This window comes from Malaya genurostris, chromosome 3 (assembly GCF_030247185.1).
Source record: "Malaya genurostris strain Urasoe2022 chromosome 3, Malgen_1.1, whole genome shotgun sequence".
NCBI lineage: Eukaryota > Metazoa > Arthropoda > Insecta > Diptera > Culicidae > Malaya > Malaya genurostris.
Window position 1 is genome coordinate 166677036 of NC_080572.1, and position 26218 is coordinate 166703253.

Below are 26218 nucleotides of genomic sequence, written 5' to 3' on the forward strand. Positions count from 1 at the left end.
AAAAAAATCTTTATAAAGCGAATGGAGAGGGTAGAGTGATTATTAAAAATTGGAGAAATAATATACAATATACAAAAATTTGTTATACAAAATATACAGAATAAAAATATGAAATATTATGACAGTGTAAATGTTTTGCGTCTCATTTCGCAACGTTCAATGAATTCGTTCGCTACTCTTTTAAATCCACATTCATCACAACTTCAGAATGAACATGCAAAATACTCAAAGAATTGAACCGAGCTTGGGTCATAGTGCTTCTCATGTATGTCAACAATCGGAGCCAACAAACTCCAATATTTCTTTTTGAAATTTATCATCCCCAAAAAGAACTGGCCCGGAAAATTGTACACTCCGACTGGCCAAGAAAATTGTACACTTTTGTATAGAATCTATCTTTCAAGCAATTCACAATATTATCAATAATTTCATAATATAGACTTTTATACTTTTCTTCGGAATTTTCAAAACACTCTTCATTAAGTAAGTACATTAAAGTATTTCGTACACTTTGTGTAATGATGTCAATAATAGTAATAATAATAATAATAATAATAATAATAATAATAATTAAAATAATAATAATAATAATAATAATAATAATAATAATAATAATAATAATAATAATAATAATAATAATAATAATATTAATAATAATAATAATAATAAAAATAATAATAATAATAATAATAATAATCTTACTACATGTTTTATGCTGCTGATTCATGCTGTTTAGCTTGACTTACATATGCAGAAGTAACAGAAACGCAGGTTCGTTTCGTTTGTTAGATTTCGTTTAATTGGTTTAATCGAAATAGAACATGAGATAGTAAGTATAGGTTTAACTACGTTCAAAACTGTTCCAATTTGTAGGTCATATTTGTTTGTAGCAAGCGAACCAACTTCGGCTATTCCGTTTATCTGAATCCGGTTTCGGAAGAAATAGTGATTAAAAACTGCAAAAAGGATCTCACTCATTTTTCTTGGAGATGGCCAAATCGATTTTCACAAACTTATAGGTTCAAATGAAAAGTCTTACAGTTTCATACGGAATTCCTTAATTTGTTGTGGCTACTACTTTCGGTTCCGGAGCTACAGGGTAAATAGGATTTATAGAGTTTGTGAGATTAGGTCCAAGCATATTTTCCTATTTCTATTTAATAAACAGTTGTTTTTGCGAATTTCACGGTTATATTTATGATGTAATGAGTAATATGAGAAAGGCATCATTACACCACTAGGTGGATTAAAATAGGTTTTTAAACTAGTTATAAAGAACCACTGCTGTCACCTTGTTTCAACCAGTGTAACATAGAAAACATATTCGTGCTCTTGTTGCAACATAGTTAGTCTAAGTGGTATCAGAACTAGTTGCGGATTGCTACGTGGGAACTCATAATCGCTCGCTTTTCTCGGTAATGGCTGGTTCGAGACCTAAATTGGAATAAATTGGTTTCAAAAATGAGCCCAAATAAGTGTCAGAAATTATCATAATAGAACGGAAATGTTTTAATATTTTAATGAGATTGTTTAGATGAAAGAGAAAGGAATTATCTCACCGCTAGGTGGATTAAGAATAGGTGTTTTATTTTCCAATCGCATTTTCAATTTTACAACAGCTCCATAAGTTTAGCAATTTCAAGTGTAGCTTTATATTTCCTCCTACAAATTGTAGAGAACGAATCATCAGGTAGAGCCAGATGGAGTAGCAGATGGTAGCATTCCGACTGATTCATGGTTCAAGTTTGTTGACCAGCCTGTCCAGTAGAGTGACTCTGGCAGGGGTGCTTTCAGCGGTTTGTATACAAAACAACACAGTTATGTATATGTACAGCAGCATCGTTGCCGAGCTGTTGGCTTAAATCAAAGATGTAGTTAGGGTGGGAGGGCACTACTAGCCGGTTCGATGCGAAAGCTTCTCACAGAAACGGCCATGGTGGTAAAGAGCCCTAAATTTAACATTTCAATCAGTGAAGCTGAACTCAGTATACGGTAGGAAGTCAACTCATTTACACGTTCTATTTCATCCCTCGTTTGGCACTTAAGAGTTAACTGGACCAATTTGAAAAATTCAGCTGCAAGATTTTTGCTGGGTTTGCGAATCAAGTGAAAGTTGTTGGTTACATTGTCGACGTAGGTTTGCCAACCGAAACGTGGTTACTGAATTGATATGATTCCCAAAGTTGCTGTGAGTACTACTACAACTTATTTAGTGTGATAATAGTTTCAGAATGCAATGGTTAAACGTGTTGAGGGGTATTATTTGCTGGAAAATTTGTTTAGTTGCTATTAAAAAGAAACTTTACACTATGATGGTGAAATATTGTTGAAGGGCATGATCGAGCGGGTTTCTCACGCGTCATTACGTTACATAATATAATCAAGGAGAAATAATGTTGGTATGAACGTTGTGAAGTTTTATGATTTTTATAGCATTAGACGGAAAAGAGGTTAAGCGTTTAGTTCATGTTTTACGTGGCATTGAAAAGAACGTGTTCAACTTTATTTACGAAATATTTACTCAATCATGTTATACAACATTGCTTAGCTACGTGTATGTGGTTTGGTACAATTACAGTGTTTAATTCTCAATAACTTGGATTCAAAGGTTTTACTTGGTTGATGAGGAACAGGAGCTCAGTAATTCGTTGTAACTAAAGATAGCATTGATAGCTTGAAATTTTTCTGCTTGTAAAATACTGTAAATTGATAGAAGATCTTTGTAAATAACCAGAATCGATCTCAATCCTGTTGATTCTTGATGACAACCTCTTACTAAATACTACAGATTGATTCCTTCTGTCAATTCAAATTACGCATTTTCGATCACATTCGTAGAAAATTCAATTATATTTTGTATTGGTAAGGGTATGGGGAGAAAGCGGTGGGATGAAGTAAAGAAATTAGTATTGACCAATCGACGAATCACCGTCAGAGAAGTTGTTGAGGACCTAAATATATCGATTGGCTCGCGCCATTCAATTAATACCAATAGTTTGTGCATGAGACGAGTCGCCGCGAGATTCGTACAACAAATACTCAACTTCGACTAAGAACTGCATGTTATAAACATTGTTCACAAGCTATTGGATTCTGTCCGTGACGACCCAAAATTTATCACAACAAGTCATAACTGGTGGCGATTCATGGGTTTTTGGTTATGACGTAGAAACCAAACCTCAATCATCCCAAGCTGCTATCTTCTGAGTTGGGCTCAAGAATATTCCAATTTGAAGGTCAGGTTAGTCGATAGCCATGCAAGACGTTTTTGGCTGGTCCCTGGATTCCGATTCTGGAAGTATTGGAAATAAATTTCAAAAACTCATTTCGACATGTTATAGAATGTTTAATCAATTAACACTCACTCACAGGTTGATCTTTTGGCCCCGTACAAAATTCCTCAATATCGCTTTCTGATTCGACTTAAATTCTTCTAAATTGGGCTCAAAACTATTTCAATTTATAAATTATATTAGTTGATTGTTAACCCGAATGGCATATCAAATTCATACAAATCCAAACTTCAACCATTTAGTATGTATTAGTGTGTGTGTCTGTCAAATAACCTCATTATGGTTTGCTCCGAGATGGCTAAATCTATTTTCACAAGCTTAGGTCTTGTGATCATATATGGAATTCCTGCATTTTATCCGGATCCGAACTCTCGATCCGAAATTACAGGGTGAAGAGTGTTATAAATTACATTATACACCGTCACTTAAATCGCAAAGCAACAATCGTAAATAAATTTTTTTTAGCGATTAGTGGAATGAACTAAACAACTTTGAAAGAAAATAAATTATATTTAATTCCACAACACTAAAAATATGCTTTACTATTTCGTCACTAATGTCACGAAATGGTAACTGACACAGATTCTAGTATTTCGGTATGCTTTTTTAACTTTCAACAACAGATGGCCTTATGAATCGACTTCCGGATTCGGGTTCCGTTTTTGTCAGACAGATCTGAAAACTGTTTCCTTTCATCAATTCAAAGTAACTTATTTTGAGTAATACCAAAAATTTTGAGAATGTGATTGATCATTACACCAATGGATGGATTGAAACAGGTTTTAAAGCCTATTTCGGGTACTTTTTTCTTTGAAAAAACCGTTTTCTCTTTTTTGGTGTCTATTTATAATCTAAAACAAAAAAAGATCAAATGAGGCATTCTTATTTTTTTTCAATTCAATTTGAAGTTGCAAATGTGCTGAAGATGCTTTATAAATTTGAACCGAAATAATCAAATAGGTTTCGAAAATCATGGCAGCAGTTTTTAAAGATCACGTCAAGCACGCTTCATATGTCTGCACGTTAGAGATGTTCGGATAAGCAATTTCTTAAACCCGAACCCGATCAGTATCCGATCGAAAGTACAATACACGAACCCGAAAATAATCACATTCAGTAATAGCCGTTCAACCGAGAAGGTTGTGTATAGAAGCGTACAGTTTAATAACGCTGGTTGGTTTACACGCGTTAAATACGACAACGGTTGAACTACAGGTAGAGACCTGTTGGCAGCAGCCGTTAAAACGTATAGTCGTGCTGCATAAGAGAGCCCTAGTGCTGGGCCAAGCTGGTGAAGGAAACAACAAAGGGCGTTTCCCAAACTCTACCCAGGCCGCAATATACAGCCACAAGTGCTGAGCAGGAGAGTGCAAAGGCACATCGAAGAGGAAGAGTGCAAAGGCACATAGAAGCAGGAGAGTGCAAAGGCACACCGGTGCGAAGGCACTTCGGTGCAGAAGCATATCGGTGCGGAGCACTAGGAAGAAGGAGACAAATCAACTCGGTCTTTCCACTGCCATACAACACGCAGGTATACACCGGTGACCTGCGCTGGTTACAGCTGGCGAAGACGAAAGCAAATCGGAATTCGAGTGGTGCTGGATGTCAGGTAGCAGTAGCATCACATCATATTCTATCGCTACAGTGAGCTTCAGCATTGTATCAACGTCCAGATACATCCAACAAGAACATCTAGAGCAACGAGGATCTACACGGCAGTGCAACGGAGATAGACAACAATTTCAAGGTAGAAGTTTTTTCTTTTCCTTTTGATTGAGTACTGTGTAGTGTTGGTTTCAAATTTTATTTTAAAGTTTAGTTAAAAATTTTAATGTAATGGATGAATCCATGGACGTAAATCCTAGCATGAATCCGATACCCCCACGAACGAAAAAATATCAGGAGAGCTCTTCTGGGCCTTGGATAGTCTTTTTTAGACGTATATCAAAGCCATTAAACATTTTTCAAATTAATAAAGGTTTGACATCACGATACTCTTCAATCAAAGAGATCATAAAAGTAAATAACGATAAAATTCGTGTTGTGGTAAATAATTTGAAACACGCGAATGATATTGTCTCTTCGGAACATTTCAATAAAGAGTATAAAGTTTACATACCCTCCAAAGATGTCGAAATTGACGGTGTTGTTACCGAAGCGAGTCTTTCGGTAGATGATTTACTCAAGCATGGTGTTGGTCGTTTCAAGAACTCTATGCTTGAGGGTGTGAAAATACTGGAGTGCAAACAACTGTACTCAGTAGTTCATGAAGAGGAAAAAAAAGTTTATCGCCCATCAGACTCGTTTCGAGTGACATTTGCCGGGTCTGCGTTGCCGTCCCATGTCTATGTCGATAAAATTCGCCTCCCTGTTCGGCTTTTTGTTCCAAATGTAATGAATTGTACGATCTGCAAAAAATTCGGCCACACAGCTACTTACTGTAGTAATAAACCAAAATGTATTAAGTGTGAAGGGCCTCATAAAGATAATGATTGCAACAAGGAAATTGAAAAATGTATTTATTGTGGGAATAGTCCTCATGATGATATTTCAGTATGCACTGCATTTAAAGTGCACAAAGACAAAATTAAGCTTTCTTTAAAAGCACGGTCTAAGCGCACATATGCAGAAATGCTTAAAACGGTCATTGATGTCCCTCCTTTGGAAACCGAAAACGGGTTTTCAAATCTAGAGGAACCAGAGGACTCTGACTCTGACGAAAATAGTGAAGGTAATTCGTTTATCACTACCCAAGGGTCAGTTAAGAGAAAGAAGTCTTCCTCCAAATTACCAAAAAAGACACCTAAAATTTCATCTTCAAAAAAAGATCCCCGTGTTAAACAAAAAAAGTCAAAACCAAAGACTGTGCCTCCTGGTTTGTCAAATTCACAAACCAATCCAGGATCTAGTACAGAAAAAGATAATAATCCAGTGGGCTCCATTTCACAGCCACCAACAGGATTACTGAAGTTTTCGGAAATTGTTGAATGGATTTTCTCAGCATTCAATATATCTGAACCCTTAAAGACCCTCATAATGGCATTCCTTCCAATAGCTAGAACCTTTTTGAAGCAGTTATCAGCTCAATGGCCAATTGTCTCAGGTTTTGTATCTTTTGATGGATAATTTATCACCCGTCGCAAATGATACAATCACTGTCCTGCAGTGGAATTGTCGAAGCATCATGCCAAAACTTGATTCATTTAAAATATTATTGCATAGTCAAAAATGTGATGTATTTGCTTTATGCGAAACATGGCTTACTTCAAACATAGCTTTAAATTTTAATGATTTTAACATTATACGTCTCGATAGAGACTCTCCGTATGGTGGAGTGCTTTTGGGAATTAAGAAATGCTATTCCTTTTATAGATTAAACATCCCTTCAACTTCTAGTATAGAAGTTGTTGCTTGCCAAATAAACATTAAAGGCAAAGATATTTGCATAGCTTCGGTTTATATTCCTCCAAAAGCACAAGTTGGACAGCAACAGCTTAATGAAATGGTTGAAGCCCTTCCTGCACCACGATTGATTCTGGGGGATTTAAATTCGCACGGTATTATGTGGGGTTCCGTTTACAATGATAGCAGATCATCTTTAATACAAAACATTTGTGACAATTTTAGCATGACGGTATTAAATATGGGTAGCATGACACGGATCCCAAGACCTCCGGCACGCCCAAGTGCATTAGATCTATCTCTTTGCTCAACATCAATTCGACTAGATTGCACCTGGAAAATACTGCCTGATTTACACGGTAGCGATCATTTACCAATCATCATCTCAATTAGCAGTAGCAATTGCATTGCTACTTCCGCTAGTATTCCATATGATTTGACAAAAAATATCGACTGGATTAAATACCAAAGTAGTATCTCTAGTATTTTGAATTCAATGGAAGAGCTCCCTCCACTTGAAGAATATGACTTCCTCATTTGTTCGATTCTGGAGGCAGCAGAACAATCCCAAACTAAACGCTTTCCTGGGCCAACGACTAACAGAAGGCCTCCCAACCCCTGGTGGGACAAAGAGTGCTCAGAGGCTAAACTCGCAAAACAAAATGCTTGCAAGACGTTTCTAAAACGGGGAGGAGGAACTCCTCAGAATTTTGAAAAACTTATGGTTTTAGAAACCAAGTACAAGAGCATACTTCGAGCCAAAAAATGTAGCTATTGGAGACATTTTGTCGAAGGTTTGTCAAGAGATACCTCAATGAGCACTCTTTGGAACACGGCCAGACGAATGAGGAATCGTAACGTGGGCAATGAGAGTGATGAATACTCGAACCGATGGATATTTGACTTTGCTAGGAAAGTTTGCCCAGATTCTGTTCCTACGCAGAGCATTATACGGGAATCTCCTCCAAATAATGGTTTTAATAATAACCCATTTTCAATGATGGAATTTTCTATAGCACTCTTGTCTTGTAACAATAACGCTCCAGGGTTGGACAGAATTAAATTCAACTTGGTGAAGAATCTGCCCAACCTCGCAAAAAGACGTTTGTTGGAATTGTTCAACAAGTTTCTTGAGCAAAATATTGTTCCACCTGACTGGAGACAAGTGAAAGTTATCGCCATTCAAAAACCGGGGAAACCAGCTTCCAATCACAACTCATATAGACCCATTGCGATGTTGTCCTGCATCAGAAAATTGTTCGAAAAAATTATTCTACGACGTCTCGACACTTGGGTCGAGACGAACGGTTTGTTGTCAGATACTCAGTTTGGCTTCCGTAGAAATAAAGGGACGAATGCAACAAATGGCATCTGTATTTTTAGACATTAAAGGAGCATTTGATTCAGTTTCCATTGATGTTCTTTCAGACAAGCTTCACCAACATGGACTTCCAGCGGTTATAAATAATTATTTGCACAACCTTTTGTCAGAGAAACACATGCATTTTTCACATGGCGATTTGGCAACACTCAGAAATAGTTACATGGGTCTCCCGCAAGGCTCATGCTTCAGTCCGCTCCTCTATAATTTTTACGTACATGACATTGACAGCTGTCTAGTAACCCCATGTACACTAAGACAATTGGCAGATGATGGCGTGGTTTCAGTTACTGGACCCAAAGCTATTGATCTGCATAAACCATTGCAAGATACCTTAGATAACTTGTCCGATTGGGCTGTTCATCTTGGTATCGAATTCTCTGCGGAGAAAACAGAGTTAGTCGTCTTTTCAAGAAAGCATGATCCCGCGCAGCTTCAGCTCCATATGATGGGAAGAATGATCCAACAGGTTTTAACTTTTAAATACCTCGGGGTGTGGTTCGATTCCAAATGCACGTGGGGAGGACACATTAGGTTTCTGATAACAAAATGCCAACAAAGAGTAAATTTTCTTCGAACAATAACAGGATCTTGGTGGGGTGCTCATCCGGAAGATCTAATAAAATTGTATCAGACAACGATACTTTCAGTGATGGAATATGGATGCGTTTGCTTTCGTTCCGCTGCAAACTCTCATATTATCAAACTGGAGCGAATTCAGTATCGTTGTTTGCGAATTGCTTTAGGGTGCATGCATTCGACACATACAATGAGTCTTGAAGTTCTGGCGGGAGTTCTTCCATTAAAAGATCGATTTTGGGAGCTTTCATCACGCCTGCTAATAAGATGTGAGGTGCTGAATCCCATGGTAATTAATAATTTCGAACGACTAGTCGAGCTTCGATCTCAAACAAAATTCATGACAGTATATTTTAACCATATGTCACAGGAAATCAACCCTTCAAGATATATTCCTATCCGTGTCAGCCTCCTAAATGTCCCTGACTCAACTTTATTTTTCGATACATCCATGCAGCGCGAAGTGCGTGGAATCCCGGATCATCTACGTTCGACGGAAATCCCAAAAATATTTTCAAGTAAGTTCAGGCATATTGACTCTGAGAAAATGTTTTACACGGACGGATCGCGAATTGAAGAAGCGACAGGGTTTGGTATGTTCAACAATAATGTTTCGGCCTCATTTAGGCTTCAAGAACCTGCATCTGTTTATATAGCAGAGTTAGCAGCAGTTCATTATAGTTTGAGTGTAATCGCCACATTATCTCCAAACCATTATTTCCTCTTCACAGATAGTCTGAGTGCAATTGAAGCCATTCGCTCAAACATGACTGGCAAGACTGAACCGTTTTTCCTGGGCAAAATAAAACAGTGCCTGAACGACATATTGAACAATAATTATCTAATCACTATAGTCTGGGTCCCGGCTCATTGCTCCATTCCTGGCAATGAAAGAGCCGATATTTTAGCCAAACGTGGTGCTATTGAGGGTGAAATTTATGAGAGACCAATTGCTTTCAACGAATTCTATAGCTCGTCTCGCCAAAGAACACTTGCCAGCTGGCAAGCTTCTTGGGATAAAGATGATCTGGGTCGGTGGATGCACTCAATTATTCCGAAAATATCGACAAAGGCATGGTTCAGGGGACTGGATGTGAGTAGAGATTTCATTCGTGTGATGTCCAGACTCATGTCCAATCACTACACGTTAGATGCACATCTCCTTCGAATTGGGCTCTCCGAGACTAATCATTGTGCTTGTGGCGAAGGTTATCGAGATATTGATCATGTCGTTTGGACATGCGTGGAGTATCGTGATGTCAGATCCCAACTAATAAATTCTTTGCGTACCCAAGGTAGACTATCCAATATCCCAGTTCGAGACATTCTTGCTTGTCGTGACCTTTCATACATGAAACTTATTTATCATTTCATAAAGAAAACTGGAGTTTCAATTTAATAAAGGCCCCTTTCAAGACTTAGTTCTGATCCCAGCTGCGTCCATGAGTTCAACCAATAGCTAAATTAGAATAAAAATAATGTAATGATACAAACAAACTCGAAACAGTTTATGAAATTATTAACAAAATGTCTGAAAATAACAGCTTATTTTATAATTTATAGAAGTTAATCGTTTGGTTCAAATAATATTTCCGAGTAGATTTCATAATTAATGACGAGTTACCTAAGATGATATTTAAGTAATAAGAGAATATGTTTTAATAAATGCAAAACGTTGTGACTATGTTAGAATTAAATTAGGATAAGAATATTATGTAAAAGTGATGCTACGGCGAAGAAAAACTTATGTAAACTGCCTTAAGAAATAAACGTATTTATGAAAAAAAAAAAAAACCCGAAAATAATTTTTCTTTCAAACCCGAACCCGACCCATATACGATAAAAAATAAAACTCTTTACCCATATCCGAACCGAACACGGAAAAATTCGAGTATTCAGGTTTGACTGTTTTTTAGTTATTTAAGTTACTGGTTTTAATATTTACCTTCATACAATGTCTCTAAAGTGACCAAAGTTCATTCTTTGAGTGAAGCGCAGCCTACACATTTATTTTTTTATACTGAATTTCGTCAAAGTACATTACATTACTTATGTTTAGAGGACGTACAATTTCAAAATACACAATTCGGAATAAACGATGATTGTTGTATGTGCTGTTTGCTACGCCGTTGAAGTTGTTTGTATAGGGTGTTCTATGAAAAATTTAGAATTTCAAAATGCAATAATAAAAACCCTTTTTAATCCACCTAGTTGTGTGATAATGTCTTTTTCTTTCTTCAAAACAGTCTCATAGATTTTTTTAACTTTTTTCAAAATAATTTCTGACACTAATTTGGGCTCATTTTTGACACCAATTATTTTAGATTGATTCGAGTAATTCACAAATGCATGCTTAAGTGTTTATGTCACATAGTCGGCATCATTTTTCCAACCAAGCGCTTGACATTTGCGTTGCCTATTTATATGAGAAGAGTGATGCTAATCTAAAAACCCTTCTTAATCCACCTAGTGATGTGATAATGCCTTTCTCTTCTTTCACAACAGTCTCATGAAAATATGCTTCATACTTTTATTAAATAAATTCGGATACTAATTTTGACACCAATTGATTCAGATTGATTCGTAGTTCACAAAAGTATGCTTCAGTGTTTATGTCACACAGTCAGCATCATTTTTCCAAACCAGTGCTTGACATTTGCGTTGCCTATTTGTAATCAGTGATGCTAATCTAAAAAAAAGCCTTCATAGTCCACTTAGTGGAATTTTCATATATCTTGAAAAATCACCATAGGAGGGAGTACATGAAATTTTCGAAAAAAAAATTCTGATGTCGACAGGCATAGAATTGCGTGAAACGTCGAGATTTAGTGTCATCTCGAAAAAAAATTTTTTTGAAAATGTCTTTTTTTTTTTGAGATGACACTAAATTTCGATGTTTCATGCAGTTTTAAGAGTTTCGGCATCAAAAATTTTCGATTTTGGAAATTCCATGTACTCCCCCCTATGGTGCTTTTTCAATATCGAAAATTGTCAAACCTTTACCACCGGGCAGCACCCCTTAAGCATGTCCGGTTTAGGTCAAATTTTGCATGAAGGCTTTTTTCGAGGTGCTTAAACTTTTGAGCACTAGAACTTAATGAAAATAGAGATTATCCCAACATTTTGGCACCCTCATATATATAAAAGCGGTAAAAATCAACGTGTTTTGTCGGTTACGTCACTTATACCATCATATATCTGGACCCAAAAGTCACAACCATTTGATCTTCGAACTTGATCAATGGCCCGACAGTAGCTTTCAAACGAGCCCAAGTTTGTTAAAATCGGATCAGCCATATCTGAGAAAATTGAGCGCGTTCAAATACAACGCTTTTTATCGGTTACGTCACTTATACGATCATATCTCCGGAACCAAAAGTCACAGCCATTTGATCTTCGAACTTGATCAATGGTCCAACAGTAGCTTTCAAACGAGCATAAGTTTGTTAAAATCGGCTGAACCGATCTCTGAGAAAATTGAGCGCGTTCAAATATCTTCGAAAAGTGCACACACATACACACAGACATTTTCCGATCTCGTCGAACTGAGTCGAACTGAGTCGAATGGTATATAATACTATGGGTTCCCGAGGCTCCGTTCGAAAGTCGATTTTTCCAGTAGTTCTAATACCTTTCTGTAGAGAAAGGGAAAACGGTTTGATAGATTTCATTAATTATATATTTATTTGAAAGGTTGATTCAAGAAATTTATTTATGAAAAAAGTTTGGTTTCAACAGGTCGGCGCTATGTGCCACACATCCAACGAAACAATCATTGTTCTGCGAACAATCTTTAAAAATCTTATGCTCAGCAGAAATGGTAATGTGAATTAGTCTCCGAGGAGATGCGATTTGACGCCGCTGGATTGACAATTAAAGACCTCGAACACGAAATTAAAGTTGCCATTGATGACATAAGGCCAGAAACAATATATTCAAAAATTCAAAAATTGGGTGGATCGGATTGGTTTTTGACAAGCTAGCCGTGGGGGTCGAATGAACGAAATTATTTTTCAGAAAAATTTCATGAATCAACCTTTCAAATAAATGTATAATCAATGAAATCTATCAAACCATTTTTTATTATTGCCTTTAGAAATCCGAAATTTTTCGTGGAACACCCAGTACTTACTGAATACATCATTGATATTCACGCCTTCCTTTAGGAATGATTCCATTTTTTCAATTCATTTCCTGACGAACTGCGTAGTGTCAAGCGAAAATGTCAAACGTTAATGACAGTTGTCTAGCCAAATTTCGGCAAAAGCTAACACATATTTCGAAGGTTCGACATACGCATTTGCTGCTCTCGGGATAATTGTTAATCACCGCTCAAGATTTTGCCACATCTCGACAAAAAGATGTACTTTGCCGAAAAATACTACACGAATCTCAGAAACCATAATGTTGATTACTGAACAATCAGCAACGTTGTGAGTTGCAGATTACATTACCGAGCTCGAGAATTTGGTTTAAGTGTGTAAGTTCGTAAGGTTCTAGCTACAATTTAAGAAAAACAACCAGTGTTGAAAATCGCAAAAGCAGTTTTTTTCTTTTCCCCACGATGAAGTTTCGCGAAAATTTATCATTTTATTTAGAGAAATGCAATTCAAGAACCGCATTTTCTGCATTTCCGCTCAACGACAGCAAATAAAACAGCTTTTCGTTTTGCATCAAAGGCTTAGAGTTCTTAGAATTGTAAATTACCTCTTAACGTGACAGTAGTGAAGATTCTCACATGAGCCCTTCGCGAAACTCAAATATATTCAGCGGATCTTGTACGTCTATTCTTCGCATCTGTGCACACTTTCAATAATATTTATTGATACTTTAATGTGTCTGTGCTAGCCAGCGCTTGTACTGAGAGAAACAGGCGACTTGGCGCTGCATTGAAATAGTCAAATATTGTAACTTAATGTCGTTCCGTGACTTCGTATTTTTAAAGATGGTGATTCGAAGAGCAAGATGGGTTTTCTACCATTTCGAAAACCTTACACAAATGTAACAGGTCGGCTGAAAAGTTCGTATCGTTTCTATGAGAGGGCGCCACTAGAATTAAATCCATACCATTTTCAGTTAGTACCAACCTTCAAAAGATACGTGTATAAATTTGACAGCTGTCTGATTATTAGTTTGTGAGATATTGCATTTTGAGTGAAGCTACTTTTGTTATTGTGAAAAAAATGGAAAAAAGGAATTTCGTGTGTTGATGAAACACTACTTTTTGAAGAAAAAAAGTGCCGCCGATACCAAAAAATGGCTTGATGAGTGTTATCCAGACTCTGCACCGGGCGTAGCAACAATTCGTAAGTGGTTTGCAAAATTTCGTACTGGTCATATGAGCACCGAAGACGATGAACGCAGTGGACGTCCAAAAGAGGCTGTTACCGATGAAAACGTGAAAAAAATCCACAAAATGATTTTCAATGACCGTAAAGTGAAGTTTATCGAGATAGCTCACACCCTAAAGATATCAAAGGAACGTGTTGGACATATTATTCACGAATATTTGGATATGAGAAAGCTTTGTGCAAAATGGGTGCCGCGTGAGCTCACAATCGATCAAAAACAACAACGAATTGATGATTCTGAGCAGTGTTTGGAGCTGTTATATCGAAATAAAACCAATTTTTTTCGTCGATATATAACAATGGACGAAACATGGCTCCATCACTTCACTCCGAAATTCCCACTTCACACACGAAATTCCTTTTATTTTATTTTTTTCACAATAACAAAAGTAGCTACACTCAAAATGCAATATCTCACAAACTAATAATCAGACAGCAGTCAAATTTATTTTGAAGGTTGGTACTAACTGAAAATGGTATGGATTTAATTCTAGTGGCGCCCTCTCATAGAAACGATACGAACTTTTCAGCCGAACTGTTACACTTTTGACAAATTATTTTCCCTAGTTCAGTTCGTTTTGATTACTTTTGAGAACGATCGAGTGTCTTCCTTGCTGTGAGAGTCTCGATCGAACTTTCTGTCGCATTTTATATTAAAACTTCACCTATTTCAAATTCTAGTTTTCAACTCTTTCAATGGATTTGCTTCAACCTTTTTACCTTTCTTGTATATTTTTATATTACTATCCCAATCAATTTGGCTATCATTCAACAAAAAAGTTATAAGTTATTAACCGTTGTGCACTCGAAAAAAAAAACACCTTTAACCACCCGAATGGGTACCCGGGTACCCATTTTTTTAAATCGCTGTAAGTTGAGCATTTTTCAACCGATTGAAGTAATTTTAGCACTGTTGGATTCAGGAACTTAAGCTCTTTGGGATTGGTACCCATAAAGATGGACATGGTGCTCCTGGTTCCCAGGAACCCGGATATCCTAAATGAGTTCCGACATCGAGGCATTTATACACGGATTTCACGTATTTTTGTAATCTTATCTAAGAATTGCTATATGAAATCAAGTGCTATGCTGAGTTGTTATGTTTATATATTTCAGGGGGCATCCGTTATGTACGTAACATAAAATTTTGAATTTTTCTACCACTCCTTTCCCCCTTTGTCGAGCATTTCTCAATCTTTTCACCATGTATTGTCACGTATTTTTGAAACCTCTCCCCCCTAAACGCGTGACGTACTTTATGTATGTTCCCTTATATACTTCACTTTCTTATCTTCAGTTTGAAAATTATTATGTACTTCAGGCCTATTGCGAGGAGCACGCAATACAATTTTTAATTCTGGCAACAAACATTTCGAAACATCACGAAGTTACTTCCCAAACAGTTTCGTTCTCATTTATATTTCCTTTTTTTCGTTCTATGAGAGTAAGTCCAGAATAGGCCAACTACCCTTTAGATGACGTCATTTTTCTACAAAAGGTTCATTTTGGTACGGCCTTTCTCAAATAGCTGGTTTGGAAAAGTTTCAAATTAGTAAATGACATTTATGGTGGAAAACACAAGTGTCGGAACATTCTACGGAAATCCGGATTAACGGGAACCAGAAGAACCTACTACAGCAATATACACGGCCATCGAAAAGTGGATAAATTTCTGAATTTACCCGTACTGAAAAAATTCAAATCGGATGGAATTTGCCTTAGTTACAAGCATTTTTATTTGTGGGTACCCGGGTACCCATTCGGGTGTTTACGTAATAAAAAAAATTTGAGCCCCCCCATTCGACCCCCCTTACTGTAAAATGAAAAGTCAAAGCATGAGAAGTTATGGTCCAACTAGTTCTTGGAATTGACCGAATTGCAGAATCTTAGTTTAAACCTAACTCAGAAATTTCTTATTTTGAAATTCGAAAAGGTACCCGGGTACCCATTCGAGTGCATAAGGGTTAATTGTTATAATGAATTTGATAAATGGCTAATTCATTACTAAATATTTTTTCCCGGCGAACGACCTTGAAGCTTAAACCTAATACCTAATAGTACAACCAATTGCAAAATTTCTTTCCATTCAGAAATAAATACCCTTGAAGTGTTGTGAGGATATTTCGATTATTATTTACTATATAACTACGAGCCACACTAATACTCCTTCTTGTTGCATCTACGACGCTTATGCAGGTTATTTTTTATTTGCTCTCGACTGCCGTCCCTTCCGGCAACAGCAGCGGTGGCTTAATCTATGCGATATTTCACTGTCAACAATCTGACAAACAGCAATCATAAATTTTGCCATTCCCTTGAGATTCTGTTGGATTTTGGTCACCAGTTTTTACTTTTTTTCGTTTTTGGCATTAATTTTCCGTTCGCTGTACGATTCGGTGCTTGGTAGTTTGTAAGAGATCCTATCTTCGTTGGAAACTACTGCTTCAAAATAACTCGCAAACTTGCATCAGAAGTCAGAAGCAACGGAATTTATACTGGCGACGCGTACTATAAGATTTCTAGGCCACATAACGATGCACAGTGGAATCCTTTTTCAACCTATCTCAAAGCATCGAATTGTCCGTATTTTGTTATGGTAAAATATGAACTTTTCTCCCACATGACACAAAATGTGTCCCAAAGATACAGTGCAAAAACTCAGTATAATTTCCTGCCTGTTAGCAGCCGTTCAACTCGTAGCATTTGCTGCAGAAAAACGTATTTACCCTTTAGAGAAATACAGCTTTTTTGGCTCATCTACAGGGCAAGGAATAATGTTTTGACTTACTCTACGTTTTGCTTGTTAGAATAGGGATATCGTTTATGTAAATCATATTTCAAGATTTAGCTTCATGTGAACACATTCATCATTTCTGAAATTGATGCAAGGACTCCACAATATTTTTTTCTACATTCCAAAATTTTTTGTATTTGTTATACATTCCAACAATTTTTTTATAAAACGATATGTTTGCAAGGTAGTCTTCCAAATCTTATGCCGTCCACTTTCACCGATTGCAAACGAATTCGTGGGATAACACCCAGGCACAGTGGTTTGAATCGACAAAAACGTGAACTTAATTCTCTAGCTGCTAAACCGTTGATCTGTTATACATAGTTTCTTTGGAGAACTCATTTACAAAAATATTCCTCGTGATTTGATCACAATAAAAAATGTGCAAAGCCTACTACGATATAAGTTCATTTCAACAACTTTTTTCCCTTAAGAGATAGAAAAACGATGTCCTCTACAAAGTTTCAGAACTTCTAACGAGGAAAAACTTTGCCGAAGAAGCTATAGGTCTAACGCAAAAAGTTTCGGATATATGAAGCATTTTCGTTTGAAACCACTTAAAATCAACTTTTGTACATAACTTTTTTCACAATTATTTTCAGTGTCTACTATGTTCGAGACAATCACTAAAAACGTAAAATTACACATTTTTGTTAAAGACTGTGCACGGTTTGGCCTTTTCCTTAAAAAGTTATTTAACATTTAAACTTTTATATACACTAACTTTAACTACTAATAGGAAGCAGGGTCGCAGATCAAAAGGCACATACATATACTTTTTGGAAAGCTTAAATCAAGTTATATAAAGTTACGAAGTGTGTAGCGTGGCCCTTTTAAATTGTGTGAATGAGACATAAAAATATAGAGTGCTTTTCTGATTATTTTCTTAGTAAAAACATTACTAAAACGACTATTTTTGGTTTTTTTTAAAACGAGCTTTGTAGGAATGTTCAAAAATTGAAATCGGTCGTTAGTGTAGCTTTGGTGCAATGGTGTAATGATTGAAAATAATTTCATGATGCATTCTTGTATGCAATTGATCAATCTAAAGAAGCATGTTAACGTACTCATTAAATTTCGACAAGTTTTACTAGTTAGTTAAAGTTAGTTAATATAAAAGTTTAAATGTTATATAATTTTTTAAGGAAAAGGCCAAACCGTGCACAGTCTTTAACAAAAATGTGTAATTTTACGTTTTTAGTGATTGTCTCGAACATAGTAGACACTGAAAATAATTGTGAAAAAAGTTATGTACAAAAAGTTGATTTTAAGTGGTTTCAAACGAAAATGCTTCATATATCCGAAACTTTTTACGTTAGACCTATAGCTTCTTCGGCAAAGTTTTTCCTCGTTAGAACTTCTAAAACTTTGTAGAGGACATCGTTTTTCTATCTCTTAAGGGAAAAAAGTTGTTGAAATGAACCTATATCGTAGTAGGCTTTGCACATATTTTATTGTGATCAAATCACGAGGAATATTTTTGTCAATGAGTTCTCCAAAGGAACGGATCAACGGTTTAGCAGCTAGAGAATTAAGTTAACGTTTTTGTCGATTCAAACCACTGTGCCAGGTAACCAGTAAGCACTAATAATGGCCGTAAAATAACCTTTTAATAGCACCGAAAAATTTTATAGCTTTATATCTGCAATCTGAAAGCTCATCTGTTGTGAATCAATCAGAATTTAGCTTACACAATGCACACCTGTCATAAATAAGCATGATCCATGAATAGTATGTTTAGCCAAAATCGGTTCTAATTCAGTCTCAAGAGCGATTAAAGTGCCAATTGGCGAATTTTTGTTGTCATAGTGCGGCATTAATATGTGCTTATTGGTTATGGACCAAGTGTTAGTCAGACCGTTGTGCGACGAAAGTCGAACCTGAAGACGATTTGATTGAAGAGTCGGGTTTTTTCTTTAAGTTTCTGGCTGAAAATCCAAAAATAGATCGGTATCGGAACAAATTGGCTCAAATGGCACGTTCCCCTTGATATTTGGAGATTTGTACCTTTGCCTTTGTTTTTTTGTCAGTAGGTAGCTGAGTCTGCTCGCTAGCTGTTTGTTCGATTCGATTTCCCGGGCCCCCTGAAAAAGTTCGGGTCCGGAGAGATTCCCTCCTTTTCCCTTCCCCACTTCACGGATCTGGTGTACTCTTTATATCACATAGTTTACTTTAATTTAATTGTTGATGTTTTTGAGCCGTATCGAAAAGCATTTATATAGTTTCTATATCTGATGTTTGTTTCATTTGACCTCACCCGTGAATTATGTTTCCAGTGGTTTGTATTCAAGTTTAACTATATAACATAAGACTGCGGTACCTTCAGAAAACCAAATAGGGTGTTTTTGTTGGGAAAAACTAATGTCGTTTTCGCTTTAGAAAACTGAAACTGACCCAGGGTAGTTTCATTAAACAAACACTTTTCACGAAACTGTTTTGATTTCGCACTTAGCAACGAGGGTTTTAGCAAACCTGATATAAAACCAGGTTCGAAACTGACTCGATTTTCAGTTCAACAACGTTGAAACTAGGTTCGAAACAGGCTTCAAACAAACGGTTTGACAGCAGTTAGATTAGAAACTGGGTTAGGTTTGGCATCAAGCGAAAACGACATAATAAATCGATTGAATATAGATTGAATGTCCACACGAAGCTAGTTTGCCCAAATTTTTCGCTTGTAATAATATTCAGTTGAAGTGTGGTTAAATGGTATAGCATTATTTGTTCAGTCAATGAATTTTTTGCCTTTCTCATATAGAAATGCTATACAATCTCTGTGAAAACCGACTTTTGAACCGAGGGCCGAATATCATATATCATTCGACTCAGATCGACGAACTGAGCAAATGTCTGCGTGTGAATGTGTGTGGGTGTAACAAATATAGTCACTCACTTTTCTCGGAGATGACTGAACCGATTCTCACAAACTTAGCTTCAAATGAAAGGTCTTATGATCCCATACAAAGTTGCACAAAAAGTTCTAGTTTGCAGATCAAATAAACCATTGATAGTCCCATAGAAGTTTTTCTGATTTTTATCCAAGTCCGACTATCGGTACATTTTTTCCAAAATTCAATTCGTTATAGAGAATCGTAAAGAAAATTGTAGATCATATTAGTGTACGGTTGAATGAATTGAATGTCACTATACCGATATCCAGCTTTCGGTTCCGGAAGTACCGACAATAGTAATCAAAATTGATAAAATTGATTTTCACTAACATAAATTCAAATGTAGTATGTAGAACTTTTTTAAATTGTAGTATTTCGGGGAATTTCTACTGTAATATATAGGAGAAAATGAATGATTTACTGGAGACCACGCCACTACGGATCACATATTCGCGGTTAGATAAGTACTCCAGAAGTGTCGTGAATACAACGTACCCACGCATCACCTATTCATTGACTTTAAAGCGTCATACGACATGATTAAGAACAGCTATGGGGTATGGAAAACAGCGAGGTTTTCCGGATAAATTGGCGCGATTGGACAAAGAAACGATGGACAGAGTGATGTGCTACGTCCGAGTATCTGGGACGCTCTCAGATTCTCAGAGAGGGCTACGTTAAGGTGATGCACTCTCTTGTATCTTGTTCAATATTGCTTCGGAAGGTGTGATTCGAAGAGCGAGGATCGACACGGAAGGCACGATCTTCCGAAAGTCCGTACAGCTTTTTGGCTTCGCTGACGATATTGATATTGTGACACGTTACCTTGAGAAGATGATGGAAATGTACATCGATCTGAAAGCTGGAGCTAGGCGTATCGGACTGGCCATAAATGCGTCAAATACAAAATACATGAGAGTAGGAGGCTCTAGAGAAGAAACACTACGCCTCCCACCACGAATATTGATAGACGTTGACGATATCGAGGTGGTTGACGAGTTCGTGTATTTGGGCTCACTGGTGATCGCCGATAATGACACCAGCAGAGACGTATTTTGGTAGGAATCGTACGTACTTTGGACCCACGAAAACCCTTTGATCGAGAAAAGTACGCCACCGCACGAAATTGACCATATACAAAACGCTCATCAGACCGGTTGTTCTCTATGGCCACGAGACCTGGACTATGTTGGCAGAGGACCAACGCGCCCTGGCGACGAGCAGCCATGGACTGAGTTACGTGGAGACGTATGCTTGATACAGCAAAGGACACCCCAGGACTATAGCTGTTAGGAACAGGGAAAATGAATAATATGAGAAAGGCATCTAGGTGGATTAAAACAGGTTTTGTGATTCACTACCGGTCAACTGAAATCAGCCTACTTTCGGAATGTGGAAGAAAGTCTAATTTTAATGTTTAAAGAATTGTTATAAGACTGGTTAAATGGTCTAGTGATGTCGCTCTTACTGTGTGGTTTTGGATTGTTTTAGTTGGCTTTGTAATATGGATAAATAACCTGTAATGCTTTGTAATATGGATGATAAACCTGTAGTAGATCAGAATTAAACATAAAACTAAGTTAAAGGACAATTGGGGTAAAACGGTATCCGATTCATGCCATCATTGAGACTATATCTCATCTAGTTTGTAAGGTTTTGAGCAAATCATAGAACCATAACATTTGACTATATTTGGCCCCATCAGTAAGAATTTTCGTTTCTATTATTGTTATTATTATTATCATTATTATTATTATTATTATTATTGTTATTATTATTATTATTATCATTATTATTATTATTATTATTATTATTATTATTATTATTGTTATTATTATTATTATTATTATTATTATTATTATTATTATTATTATTATTATTATTATTATTATTATTATTATTATTATATGTGACAAAATAGGATGGAGTTATTCGCGATCATTCTGATTAATCGCAATTAAGCTATCCACATGTCAGGAATACCTTTAATTTAGACGCAATCATTTTTTTTAAATTTTACAGTTAGTCTTCGAGGTAAAGTCAGAAAAGAGGGGAATTGAGGTAAGATGGGCATAATAGTTATGGATATTCTAACGATCAAGAGTCGATTCTACTGGTATTTTTGAGTATGAATACCTACATTGAAAATATAATAAAAGTCTTTTTTAAAACCATTTCAACGTTTTTTATTCTTTTTGTCGTGAATACGACTTACTTTACTATGGGGCGCCTTTTCAAAATTTACCCTCTGAGAGAGTGATAAGTTTTTGATCGTGAATATCTCTTGTTGTAACTAACGAATCAACATAATTTTTGCTACATGCCGTCGGAAATATGATCACAATTTTATGATAAAATTTTCAGTTGTGTGACATAATCTCAAATAACTCAAAATTAAACTTTTCTGAATTGTCTGGTATAAACTAGCATCAAAGAGCCTTGCTCGAATTTTTAATGCTCATAGCTCAGTGATCTCGAAATATTTCAACTTAAACGTGTATAGCAACAGCATTGAAGAATTTCAATAGTACAGTATTGAAAAACCTGTCTCACTATTGAAAAACCAGTCAACACCAGATCACACAAAATCAGCCATTCTAATGGCTCCAAAAGTTTTCTGAAGAACTATTAGGATTTCTTGCTCTCAAATCTAAGGTAAATATCCTCAGTTTAGTGCAAATCTAGAACAGTTTGATTAGATTTGTGCACTTTTCGCTGTGTGAAATTCACAGTAATCGAGATCAAGTAAGGCTTTATTTTTGCGAAAAATGTGAAAAAGGGGAATGCTTGCATAATTCATACAATTGATCAACTAATTGATATTCGGAAGTGTTGAGGAACATGTGAGTCGTTTTCGTATTCACGACATCCAGTTATGTCTCTGACATTTTCCACCCGCCTTTTTTCCTCACTGTGCAATGCATTAAGCAACGATAGTAAATCTGTGTTCAATGATTTGTCCAATGAATGGTTCATTCAGTTGGTACGAATGAACGAGTAAAGATAAATAAGGGTGTGGTTACTCTAATGAATTGAAGTAAATGTCAATGCAACATAAAACCGCAACATTATTCATGACATCACAAAACCAGCATCTTGAAACCTTAACACGTATTTTATTTCTATCTGCATTCTTAGTAGCTAACCGCAGTTCGGTAAATGAATTTCATTTATGTAATCATCTAGATATTCACCGGCAAGAACAGCATCCGTTCAACGGTTTTGATAGTAGCCGTCGTTGCAGTACTGGTTGTCCGAACGAATGCAGCCCAGGACACAATCAGCAATAATGAATCGGTAATATAGTTGTTTAAATTAAATCAACGTGCAGCTCTTAGGCTTTCTAGTCTGTATTAGTCGACGGAACTCAATGAAAATCGTTCGTATCAAACTTGAATGCCTATGGCATTTTATTGAAATAATTCACCATTTCAACGCATACATGTTTTAGCATAAAATTCAGAGTTTGAAGAGAAGCTACTTGAAAGCACGTGTTCGTAAATTGAATGTCGCTTCAACCTCCTACATTTTTTGACACGTGTTTTAACTTTAATTTATATTTGTTTCTTTGGTTAGAATATAACAGAAGTATTATAGTTAGAAGTAATATAATAATACTATTAGAAATTTGAACTGGCTAAAAGTGGATGTGTTGTGATAATATTTCGTAATAATGAACTACGGCTTTGATACCAGTAAGTTGGAAACATTTTTCAAAAATTCACCCTTACAAAGCAGTGATGAGGAATGAGTTGTGTGTCGTCTAACTGCTGCTACGTGCCTCATAGCTGTATTCTTAGTTGTTCGTTATCTTTCATGCTCGTTTAAAATTCACACTTCTCTTCCCATCAACAACAGCAGCAACTAGACGGGAAGATCATCAATCAAGGTCCGGCGCACACGGCAAACGTACAACGTTCCGGAATAGTAGATACCATTTTTAACGTAAGTGTATTCCTGGGGTGTTCTTTTTGATTGCTTTGGGAATAACGTGGTCTGTCATAGGTTGCGTTGGTACGGGTGGGTCAATAAGCAATGGAATCGACTAAAGAGTTTACAAAAACTTTTGTTATTAATCAAGACTGAACAACGAATGAGCATTCTTGTGGCTATGTGTGATGGACAACCTGCCAAATCAGGTGTCGAGTTTCTATCGGTTTAACCGATACTAATATTCTACAGTATATTTAACTGTCCTCGCCGTTAGATACCCGCCCGCATTTCATTACCTGTTAAAGAGAATTAGCATAATAATTCACGTGATAACAATGATGTCTAATGATGGGGTTAATTATTGCACGTAAATCTCTTAGTCAGTTGATTTTTTTTGCTGGTTTTGGTCCATTTGAGCGCCCAATTGTTGTACAACTAGAGCAAAATAGATTGATGCTAGGTCAACTGTGACTATTTTTGATAAACCTGTCTTGTTATTGTTGTAATTCAACTTATTTTCTCATTCTATCCAACAGATTCCGATACAAACCTTGAAGGCTGTGAATGAATTGGTGCAGAGTATCGCCGGTAATCTCCAAGCAGCGGGCGCCGGAAGCTTCTTTAGCAACAAAAATAGAAACACAAACGTCAACCCTGATGATGACAAGCCCAAAACAGATGTCTAAATGTTGAGCCCTTCAAGGATGATGCTTTGAACACTTACGAGTGATTAATATGTTTAGAGCTTGTTAAAGTATTAGCTGTGATGTGTACTCTAGGTGATCATGAATAAAGTCCAGATTATTTCTTTGACAATCATGACAATATCAACTGGTATAAATTTAGAATCGATTTTTTTTGTTGAAACAACTAGAGTAAGAAGAGTTGTTTTTTTTCGTACATATCTATCAATACACATATATCCCGTGTATTTATAATTAAAATTCCGGTTATTTTGTATTTTCTTATTGATGTGTTTTATACCCATCAATAGTAAGGAATCCGGAAAACTTGAGAATTGATGTAGGTTTAGCGAAATTTAGGTAAAAAGGGCATTTTGACGTAACTCAGTTGTTTGGTTCAACAAGAACTCAAAAATCAATAAAATAAACTTACTTAAATATTATTATAGAAGATTATTTAAAAAATATTTTAGATTAAAACTGTTCCATTTGTTTGTTAATCCTGGGATACAAATGTACCCATGAAAGTGTTTATTTTTTAAAAAGACCCGAGAGTGTTGTAGGATCAAGGTTCTTGCAATTTTTTTCGATAAAACATTTTTTTGTTTTGTCAAACAAGTGATAGCTACATAACATATGCGTTGAATATGTGTCTTCGTTACGGTACATATTTTTCAAATTAGAGCACCTCGCAAGTACCTGCCGCCTCGGGCGCCTCGAGGAGCATTCGAAAAACTTTAAACGCAATTCTCGTCGAAACCATGTTTTTCACCCAAGCTTCAAGCAAAAGTTTTGATCTATTGATCTGATCAACTCCACACAAAATTTATCAGGAAGGATATGCTGGAAGGGGTTGGCGGTGCATAGGGCGCTGGTCTTACAAGCCAGTTGCCATATGTTTGAGCCCCGATCTGGAAGGATTTTCAGAGTTAGTAGGATCGTAGTACTAGCCATACAATGATTCTGAACGCTAAGAATCGGCTGCGAAGTCTGTTGAAACAGAAAAGTCAAATTCCATAAAAGGAATGTAATACCAAGATTTTGCTTATATACTTTTCTGTATGACCTTTACCTTAAATAAGTGTATGAAAATTTATAAAGTTATACTTATTAAACGCGATCAAACTTCCGGAGACATTTAGGTAATTTTTTGTTAAAAATTTCTTGGAGTATAAATAAATTCGTTCCGTTTTTTTTTTTCAAAATTAGAAACTTTATTGACAAAAACTGGTTACGGATTAAATATTCATAATATTGTCCATCACTAACCAAGTATTTGGTTAGTTTGGTCGCAAACCACGAATCGATCCATTTTTTGACTTCATCATAGTTGAAGAAGTGCTAGTCAGCCGCCAAGGGACATCAACCGGAGAAAGAGTAATGTCTGGGTTATACGGCGTGTGGTTGGGGGCGAGCTTTGTCATGTGCAAAATTACTTTATCGTGTCAATTGGTGTATTGTGGCCGTTTTTCTTGCAATGCTCAATGCGTGTACTTTTAAGTAGCATGAAAGTGGATGTTTGAGGTAAGTTGTGGAACTTTTGGTTGCTAGAGAACCTTCAGGCCATAAATATTCGGAATGGTTGTCGGTGATGATGCATGGCCGGGGTATCCTTACGTTGCCCGATGTTTTGGTTTATCATGAAGGACTCACTTTTCATCGCCAGTAACAACTCGAACAGAAAAAAAAATTTTCTTTTGTATCGTTGTACGTATGTGAATAAACAGTATTGAAGACGTTCCTTGGCTTCAATTAATACGGCACCAAATGGTCTACCTTTCGGATCATTCTCACTGCTTTCAAGCGTTGACACATAGCTGGCTGTATAACTTTGAGTAATTTGGCAATTTCTTCTTGCATTTGCAACGAGTCTTGGTTTACAATCGAAATTACCACTTCTAAGCCGTGCAA

The 26218-nt window shown here is 36.3% G+C and overlaps 1 protein-coding gene across 2 annotated transcripts; it reads left to right on the forward strand.

Annotated features, from left to right (window-relative positions):
- Positions 1 to 1999: 1999 nt before the first annotated feature.
- On the forward strand, positions 2000 to 24557 carry LOC131438205 (uncharacterized). 2 transcript variants are annotated; one of them, XM_058608071.1, is made up of 4 exons: positions 2000 to 2188; positions 22878 to 22988; positions 23553 to 23636; positions 24161 to 24557. In XM_058608071.1, exons 1-4 carry the CDS (start codon positions 2171 to 2173, stop codon positions 24308 to 24310), a joined length of 363 nt encoding a protein of 120 aa, XP_058464054.1. In that variant the 5' UTR covers positions 2000 to 2170; the 3' UTR covers positions 24311 to 24557. The 2 variants fall into 2 exon arrangements, with proteins under 2 accessions (XP_058464054.1, XP_058464053.1); XM_058608070.1 differs by having other exon boundaries at positions 23550 to 23636; positions 24161 to 24552.
- Positions 24558 to 26218: the final 1661 nt, after the last annotated feature.